The sequence below is a fragment of the Aquarana catesbeiana genome, linkage group LG02 (genome assembly GCF_042186555.1).
Source record: "Aquarana catesbeiana isolate 2022-GZ linkage group LG02, ASM4218655v1, whole genome shotgun sequence".
NCBI lineage: Eukaryota > Metazoa > Chordata > Amphibia > Anura > Ranidae > Aquarana > Aquarana catesbeiana.
In genome coordinates this window covers 452081994-452092183 of record NC_133325.1, presented here as the reverse complement: position 1 = coordinate 452092183, position 10190 = coordinate 452081994, and the positions used below count along the sequence as shown (strand labels likewise).

The 10190-nt window shown below is 39.4% G+C and overlaps 1 protein-coding gene across 1 annotated transcript in view; it reads right to left on the bottom strand.

The window, feature by feature from the left end:
- Nucleotides 1–2458: 2458 nt before the first annotated feature.
- The window catches only part of TFAP2E (transcription factor AP-2 epsilon), a 59311-nt gene continuing 51579 nt past the window's right edge, over nucleotides 2459–10190 (bottom strand). The window contains exon 7 of the mRNA XM_073615592.1: nucleotides 2459–8577. Coding sequence (XP_073471693.1) covers nucleotides 8289–8577 — 289 coding nt within the window. The 3' untranslated portion in view covers nucleotides 2459–8288. The remainder of the gene's footprint in view (nucleotides 8578–10190) is intronic.

Genomic DNA, 10190 nt, shown 5'->3' with positions numbered 1-10190 from the left:
AAAAAAGGTGTGCATTCTGAGTCTTCACCTTTCAGTACAAGGCAATTCAAGAATGCAGGGATTACATACAGGAGGATGCTCAATGCGCGCTTCCTTAACCGTTTACCCGTGAGGTTTTGCAGAGGTGGTTTCCCTGAAAGGATGCTATCCTAGCCAGTGCAGTGCATTGTACGGATGAGAAAGCTGCAAAGGCTTATGTTGACCTTCCTTGGATGCAGAGCCAACTCCAGAGGTGTTCATGAGCATTCCTATGCTGTGTCTACTTCGAAGGCTTACCTGTCCCTCATAAGCTGCTCTCTGTCCCTTTCTGAAACTATGCACAATGTGGACTCCACCCCATTGATTCAGAAGTGGCTATATATAATCCCTTATAGTCCAAGATAGCCATCAAAATCTCAAGAGAACTATGTACCCAGTGAGACTCTCCCCAGATGGCACCCAGAGTCAATGGCAGAGGAGACATTGGTCCTATACCAGGCTCTTCTCTAGTGTTCAGTGGTGAACAACAGTGGTCATGCAAGCACTTGGTTTACCACACAAATAAGACATGATATAGCAATCCTGTAATCACTGCATCACCTCCTAGCCTTGCTAATCTGACATAGGAGCAGTGCCGATGCTTGGCTACATTAACACATGTTAGGAATATTACACGAGAATATTCTTAAAGATGCCTTATTTTGTTAAACAATTTGAAATTGATTTGTCATCATCTTCTTTCCCTTTTTTTTAATGCTTTCCCTGTAACCAGGGCAAGCCGTGTTCTTCAGAGGAAGCCAGTCTTGCTTAAAATGTATCACTGTACATTTTCAGAGCCACATTTGCTGACTATGGAGAGTCACTGACTGACATGCTTGTTAATTTCTCTGACCTGTATTTGCTTTTTTAGTGCATATATTACATGCAATATTTTTTATATTTTTATATTTTAGGTAAGCAAAGAAAAAAGAAAGGAAAGGGGAGAGGAACGAAAATGAAAAAACAAAGGGAAGGAAGCAAAGAAAAAAGCAAAGGAAAATGAAAGGTGTAGAGATACGCACTTTCAGGTCATTACAGAGGACAAGAGAGCACTCTTAATGTCTGGATAAAAGAGATTTAACCTTCACATAGGGAAAGGCTCCTTCACAATAAGGCCCCTTTCACTTGGGGCGGACTCTGTTATGATCAGCAGAGGATCTGTCCACTGATCTCCTGCTGATCAGAGCAGAGCAGGTGGATGACAGGTCAGTGCCTCTCAGTTTCTGCAGAGCAGGCTCAGACAGAGCCCCCTCTGCTCTATGGGTGGCTGGGTGTAAACAGACTCCGAAGTCCGTTTACACCCAACTACCTTCTGTTCCGATCCACCTAGATGGAGGACGGATCCCCTTCCATTTTTTGTTAGTGAACTAGAATAAATTGACAGTAGGCAGGTGTGAATGGACAGAAGTCTTTTTATACACACTGATCCATAGGGGTGAAATCCTGAAAACCTGGCAGGTGGACCTGATTGGACCCTTCAGGTAAAAAGGGCCTAAGAGCTGTAAAAATGTGGAATAGGCTCCCTCAAGAATTAGTTTTTGCCAACTCAGTAGATTGTTTTAAAATACAGCTGGATGCATTCCTATATGCACAAAATATAACTTGATACCAACATTTATAGGTGATAACATCTAGGAGAAGCTGATCCGGGGAATATCTGATTGCCTTCTGGGGCAAATTAGATCATGCTTCAATCAACTGTAGGTATAGGACTGTGTATATTGAGGTTTTCTACACTTTTTTTTTTTTTTTCTTTTAACTAGATGGACTAGTGTTTTTTTTTTTCAGCCTGACTAAAGCCTAATACGCACAGGCTGAAGGTCGGCTGGAAGGGACCATTTCAATAGAAACCTTTCGGCCCATGTGTATGGCAGCTGATCTGAACTGCTGGCTTCTGTAGAAGGCTCATGACGAAAAAGCTCTGCCGACCAGTTTCTAATCAGGTGTCTCAGCCAGTGGCTGAGAACACTGACCGGAGTGTTTTGGCATTGGGAGCCGCCCCCCTGTCAGAACACAATAGCACAGCAGGGGAGATTGCTGTACTAACATCGGGTTGTTAGTACAGATGCTCTGACCTGAACTATCAGTTTTTTTGTTCAATTTGCTGGGTTTAACAAAAAAAAAACCTAGTGGTGTGTACGAGGCTTAATTATGTAACTATGAAAAAAGTAGGAAAGAAGAAAGGAAAGAAAGTAAAATGGGAAGAAGAAAAATAAAATGGGAAGGAAACGGAAAAAAAGGCAGAAACAAAAGAAAATTACAAAAAATGGAAAAAGGGAAAATACACAGAACACTAAATCTTCCCTTAAAAAGTATTTATCACTGGTATAAATTGTCAGCATTTTAAGAGTCTGCTAATGGTATGTGTGTTTTATCAAGTGATCATATCAATAATTGTGTGCCCAGCATTAGTTGTCAAAGAAACAAGAACATAAACATATTTGACATTTTAATTAATTTTTATTTTTTCTTTCATGTATGCATTTTTTTTCTTTGTTTAACAACAACAGAGGTGTGTGAGAAATAACAAAGTTTTAAGGATTCAATGGTACCCCCCAAAACACAAGAAGGGTGAGAGTTTCCCCAAAAAAATAATAATAGTAATAATAATATTAATACCCTCAAACTCACTCATAAATAACTTGCACTGAACATCTGTAAAATGTTCCCATTTAATTACACATAATTAAATATGTACAAAAGTTTCTTTAATAGGGCCAGGAAGCATCATCACATACAAGTGTATTTCCAGGGCTTTGCTGGACCCCGTGGTGAGGGCCATGTAAGAGGTTGATCACATCTTGGAGCATCTTTAAACATTATGTTTAACCATACTACACAGTGACTTACTGCCATAGGTATGTTAATTCACCAGAGTGCAAAGTTGCTATACCTCAGAGATGTTTAAAATGCCAGCCTGCTAGACCAGCTAAATCAAAATAACTGTGATATGTAAAATGGACAGGATATGGGAAGCTAAAAGATTATATTAAGGAGTTTAAACCTTCTGGATACTGAATGAGAGCCTGCATATTGTTACGGAACATTTATAATCATCAAATACTGAAATGCTTTCCTTTTTTAAATAGTCTTGTACAATATGTTCTGCCTTTTATCCCTGAGCAGGTGAACCAACACAATCCGACTCGAGTCTGGATTTGTGTGGATCACATCAAAAATGTCTAATCAAGCAGATTCAAGGCAGCAACAAGTGTGACAGCAAACGCACATGCGAACTAGAGGACTACACTGTCCCAGATTGTAGGCCAACAGGTAAAATGTCAGGATCAGCACACCATCAGCTTTGTAGGACATATCTAAGTACACATTTATTAGGAACACAAGAACTAAAGTATATTAACAAATGCTTGCTCATTTCAGAGTGGCGTTCTTATATTTATTTCCATTTTTTGATTGATAAATTAAGTTAATCATGCTGTAATGTTGATGTGCAAATACGTGTACCATTCTAATCAGGGACCAGGCAGCAGAGAAAAGTTGAATGGTTACACTGGACCCTTTTCAGTGTACTAAGAACTGTAACATTTATATATCTCTAGGTAATAAATTTGCTATGATTGTGTTTTTGTATTGCACACTTTGTAAAGATTTCTTTGTTTTTTTCATTAATATAGTGCCAACCTAATCTGAAGGGATTGTGTGGGTCTTTGCACTGACAGAAAGTTAAATAAATAACCAAGGAACTTATATTTATTTTTGTAAGAGTGGTTGTAAACCCCATTCATAAAATCTGACCTGGGCACATATATCTGTAGTGTTTACTTATCTCTCTCCAAAGCCCTAAGTGCCATATCTTTCTGCTGCTCCATTCCTCTGTTATCAGCATGAGGACTTCTGACAAGCTCTCCGATACATGAGATAAAAGCAGCTGGAAATTTGTGTCGGGGAGGGAACTTAAAAATAGATTTTGAGAGTTTGTCTATTCAGACTACAACTCTGCAAGTTTCTTCATTCCTCTGCCTATGTGGAGGGGGGGGGGGGCCTTTCCTCCAATCATCTCACACACAGTGTATGCCCAGACTCCACACTCACTGCTGAAACAGGAAGAAAGATTTGTAACACAATGTGCACTTTCTAAATAATATAGAAAGGGAAAGACTGCAGATATACAGTACATGTAAAACTTATGGGAGATTTGTTTCATCCCTGTGTATCATCTGAAGCTGTTCACTTCATTGGGTATATGTGTGAGGGTTTACATCCACTTTAAAGCAGACCTTGCTCCCAAAATGACAAGGATTTATTATTAAGTGCCCCCCCCCACCCACCCACCCACCTTTCTGAAAAGCAGAATAAATATTTGAAACACCACCTGTAGGGGTAAAACAGTAAGATAGTATACATAAGTATTAGCGAGCCATAAACAAGTATATTTGTGAACTAATATTCTTAGGAATATTCCTATAAACAAAAATCTCAGCATATTTGATGACTTGACAAATGTTGTTTGAAAGTACTTTAACACTTCATTTGCTTTTAACATTCGATTTTGGATTGAATGTCATTTCCTGAACAAAAACCATATACACTGTTAGAAATGTATTCATTTGAGAAAAATGTTTCCATCCTGCTCCTTCAAGTTTTATTGTCATTTAGATCAAAAGCAAATGTTGATTTGACCCTACTAATGGTTAGAAAATGGAATGAGCATTAAAACAAAAAGTTCAAAGTTCATATGTTCTTCTAGTGTATGGCCAGCTCAAACGTTTCCCTGGCTTCTGCCCAAAGTGCCAAGGCAAAGCTGCGTGCAACCTTCATCCAGCAGCATCTGAGGAATGTGGAGTAGTCCAAATCTTTATGTGATGCAATGTCTTCTCGCCAGATTTGGATTACTCAGCATTTCCCAGGATCTCATCATCAGGAGGATGGTGTCATCCTTTTCTTTACCAAAGCTAGAGGAAAGTTAAGTATAATATCCTTTTCTTTTCCCCCTACAGGTGTTTTTAAATGCTTATGTTGGCTTTTAGCATAGGACGGAAGTCTGATTTTTACCACCAAAGCTAGTAATATACAGGCCAGGTGCTTGTCCTATTTGGTGTAAGTATTAAAATATAGAACTGGCTGTTAATATTGATATGGTATTGACCTGATATGATCTTGACTTCAGATTTACTAGAGATGATTGCTATGGATTGGCTCAAAGAATTGAAGCAGTAATGCAAAATAATTCACAATAGGAATCTTGCTTATAGGGAAACACCAGACCAGATTAAATAATCCAAATGTTAATCCAGATATAATCCAAATGTTAATCCAGATATTTACCCATTAAAAGTATTACATGTATTTTAAATACTGCTAATGTAACTACCTGAAATGCATCTTTAAATTGCTTTTACATTTCCCAGAAATCAGATTAAGGTGGTTCTGTACTGTGAACCAATCATCACATTGCATTGCACAGGGCTGTCAAACTAATGTTTTCAGGCCCTGATAGCCATAAGGGGAGTTGTATATGAACTTACAGGAGGAACAATAGAAAAGAAGGACCTCTTCAGTGAAGTGATAATCATTCAAAGAGCAGGCAGCTGAAACAAAAAAGCTGAAGTAGTGAAAAGTGGTCTCATCCTCATTGCTATGCTGTGTATCAGGGATGTGTGAATCACAGGAGTGACTAATCAGAATTACAATTATTTGGCAGAAAAAAAGTGTTCACATAAAGTATATGCATTTTAACTGCAAATGTAGCTGTTCTGCTTTAACTCTTTGATAACGGATGAAACAATATATAAATAAATGTTTTATTAACCTCCTTCCTAAATGTGGAAGTCAAATACATGAATGGGCTGACTGCCTTCTTGACCTCTGACCTTGATTAATTTGGCTTTGCATTCTTGTAGTCAATGTGACATCAGGACAAATCCAGAGCAGCTTTTTCATTCCAGAGTCACTGCTAAAATCACTTTCAGTAGGAATAATGGCTGTATTTTTTTTTTAGGTCTTCAGGTTTTTGAGAGGCCATCTTTAAAATAAATCATTCTCATTGCACTAGGTAAAATTATAACAATAGGCTAGTGTCAATAAATAGTGCTATATTGGACATTATAATAAGCATTAGTGGTTTCTGATATTAGGTCACCAGTTCTGGTTAAAAGAGACAGCCCAAAAATGTTACCATTGTTAGCGGACAATGAATGGATTGATCAAGGGACTCCAGAGGCCAAAATCTTCCTGTTCTTATCTCTATTCCTTACTATGAAGTCTCACTAAAATATTAGCTTTAGATGGAATATTCCTTTAAAGTATATCTAAAGCCAAAACTTTTTTGGTTAAAGCCAGCCATTGATGGATTGAATCTCAGCCGGTTCAGCAGGGACTGGCTGAGATTCGATCCACCTATGGGCATGCCGGTTGTACCCAAGCAACCAGCTGGGCACAACCAGACTGTCAAATTTTTTTTGCATGTGATTGCTGCCGAAAGTCATAGTCACTAGCAATAATCTTTGTGTTTTGCTGGCTCTCTGCCTGTAGAACACAATAGCGTCTGCATTCATGGGGGAATCGAGCTATTTTCTTTCCTTCATCTCGTGGTTGAAAGAAAATCAAATCATCTATGGCTTGCCTTAGTCTTTGATAGAGAGGTATCCCCACCTGGGAAATTTACTTTTTCTCTTTCCTGGTGACCATTGTCTCTGGTACAGATAGTGATGGGAAATCCAGAATTTTTGATTTGTCACCAGAAAGTGAGTGGAAATCTTAACTTCCCTTAACTACCCTTAACTTCAAAGAGTTTCCTCTTAGTTCTTGGTCAGTTCTTATTTTCTCTCTATGGCCAGAAGTGATGAGAAATCTTGGCGATATGACAGACCACAATCAAAAAACCTTTCAGGGGTCTCAACCATTCCATACACTATTCAAAACTAGAAAAAAACTGTTTTAACTTTACATTCACATTCTGTAGAGGACTAATTTAGGGAATCTCATTTTTATTGTGCTAGTTATCCAGGCAGCTCATTTATTTTACGCATTGGAAATAAATTACTGCCAGTCGACTTATTTGATCTTGTCTTGTATTTTATATAATGATTCTGAATAAAATTAAATAAATGATGGCAGTGTTTTTAGGTGGTCAAAACTTATTGGAGGCAATATGTAGGATAATATATTTAGCTGTTGTACAAGTGGGAAAATTTGTGTTATTATTATGTTAATTAAATCTTTGAGGGAACAGATTGGGGGAGGTGGTCCCTGGTTTCTGGTTAATAAAGAAGATTAATAATGAACATTTTATTCATTGAGTCTAAATTACTGCAGGCAGGAAATTATTGCCTAAGGAAAGAAAGCCTCCCCAATACTACTACTGAGACTTTCTAGGATGTGTATTTTATAGGTCCTATAGGTAGAACACACACAAGTTTAAGTGCGCCATAACCAAACATTTTTGCAAGCAAAATAAAGACCATATAATGTTTATTTGTTGTTCATTTATTTAGACTGGGAACACTAAGAACGTAGTTCTCATCACTGGAGTCTTTAAGAGGCTGTTCAGTAATTTATTTAATCAGGGTCTCTCCAGAACAAAAACTGTAGACCAAGTGGACAGACTCTTTAAGGACCACAGCTTAGAAAGTTAGCATTGCTGTATTGGACGTATGAACTACTCCCATGCTTGTGTCTGACACAGCAAACCTAAAGCATACAGTATGTGTTCAGGAACCTCACCATTTCCATACCGCAATTATAACACGAGTAGCTGCCTTTATGCTATAGCTTACACCTGAAAAAAAAAGTTTGGTAGAGTTTAAGAACTCTGATTGACTGTAGATTGTCATAAACATTCTCCGCTTTCTTCATTTTTCATAGATACAACTTTGTGTTAAATCGGAATATCTCAGTTAAAGTAAAACATATGCCAACATTTGGTTGTACAATTGAAGATTAGGCAAAGGCATATGATTGAGGTGTGTGATCCCTGCAATAGCTGTTTCCTATGTTACAGAGGACCCATTTGTTTGTGATGGAAGATATTCATACATACTGTGCAAGAGTGTTGCAATGAGTCTGGTAACTGTATAGTAGTCTGTGTTCCTGGCAAACAAAGCTGCTATTTAATTCACCTTAGTGAGATTCTGTCATCATCTTCCCATCAACCCTCCTCAGTAGGCTTAGATTTTTTTATGTGAAACTCCATACGCTGAAAACATGCAGAATTGTTGGTCTAGCTCCCAGGTGCACCACTGGGCAAGCCTGTCTTGGCTGTCTAGCAGTCTTCTTTTCATTCCAGGCCCCACTGTGGCTGTCACATATATTTATTTCCTATGTTTAATGTCTTTCTCCGAAGGTTTAGATTCCCCTGTTGAATGTCCATTCCCTGTGCTATTCATGAAGATCTTGTCCATGCCTTTAAGTGACTCAAGTAGGTAGTTCTGGAAAGCAGTAAGTGCTGCACATATGGCTGGACCTCCAAAGCCATGTGTGATTAGGCTGAAGTGAGTCAGGCAGCTCTGTACACCTGGCTCCAAGATAAGAGATGGACGGCTGTTTCCCAATGGAGAACGGTCTTGAGCCATCAAGTCGGCAAACTCTTTGCAAATTTGCCTGAAAGGTAAAGATTAGAGTTATGAACGAGTTTGGTATCTTTCTCACTGAATCCATGACTATGAATCGCTTAAATGAAATTTCAATGAATTAAGCATAACAGACCACAATTGTGTACATTACTATTTTTTTCTAAGCACAAGCAATGTAAACTGTATTGGGTGCCAGGTTGGGCTTGGCTGACACTAAGCATCCCACAGAATCTCAAACCAACCCATAACAATAGGCTTGGTTGTCACTACGCAAACTGCAGGGCCTTTCACCAACCCATATGTAATCTTAGCTCTTAACAGTATGCCAACGCCAAATGCAACATTAAAAATTAGAAAAGTTACCTGTAAAAAAAGTTAAAAGAGCTACTATATGTTCTAAGGCCTGCGCACAGGGTGTGCTGGGTGTGCCTAGGGAAAGGGCTGGAAAGTGCAGCTCCATCCATCCTGTGCACCTGTCCCCCGGTGGTCTGGAAAGTTAGATCAGTAGTCTGGTATTAGTGTTCGGATTCAGGCTGTTTCTCCTGGGCTCTGGATTTCTCTGCCAGCTCATCGGATATACTCATCGGAGTAATCCTCCGGCTGGATTGTCCCCCCCAGGTGTCCAGAGAAGAGGGGATTCCCCAGCTAATGTGGTACGGGGGGGGTTTATTTACCCCCATTTACTGGCGTTAATGAACAGGAAGCCGCTCAGCACAGAGCACTTCCCATTCATTTACTGTTCAGTGCAGCTGAGGCTGCAGAGGAAGGGACTGGAGAATCTCTGTCCTCAGTTCCTTTCTCTGTCTCTAAAGTGAAACATTAGCAGTCTGTATAGACCCCTAATATTTCACCAAAGCCCCCCAATGGGGCTCCTTAAAAGAATAATAAAAAATAACATTGTAAAAAATAATAAAAAACTACTGACACCATCCACGGCTCTATTGACACCATTCACTGCTCTACTGACACCAATCTCTGCTCTACTGACAGCAATCTCTGTCCTACTGACATCAACCTCTGTCCTGCTAACACTGTCCACAGCCCTACTGACACCAATCTCTGCCCTACTGACAGCATCCACTGCCCTACTGACACCCATCTCTGCCTTACTGACACCATCCACTGCCCTACTGACACCCTCCACTTCTCTACTGACACCCTCCACTGCTCTACTGACAACAATCTCGGCCCTACTGGGACCGTTCACTGTCCAACTGACACATCTCTGCCCTACTAGGACCGTCCACTAGCTAATGACATCAATCTCTACCCTACTGATACCCTCCACTGCCTTACTGACACGCTTACTGCTCTACTGACACCAATCTCAGCCTTACTGACACCAATCTCAGCCTTACTGACACCATCCACTGCTCTGCTGACACTGTCCAGTGCCCTACTGACATAGTCTACTGCTCTACCGACACCGTCCATGTTTTAATACAACTTAAATTTTTTTTTTACATTTATTTATAAGAGTGTGTGTGTGTGTATATATATATATATATATATATATATATATATATATATATAAAGAAGACCAGTATGGTGGCCTGAATTTATGGGAGGAGCCTGGAGGGGTATTTAAGCAGACCACGCACCTGTGGTATTTGTCGGTTCCGGTGTGTGATGGCTCACATC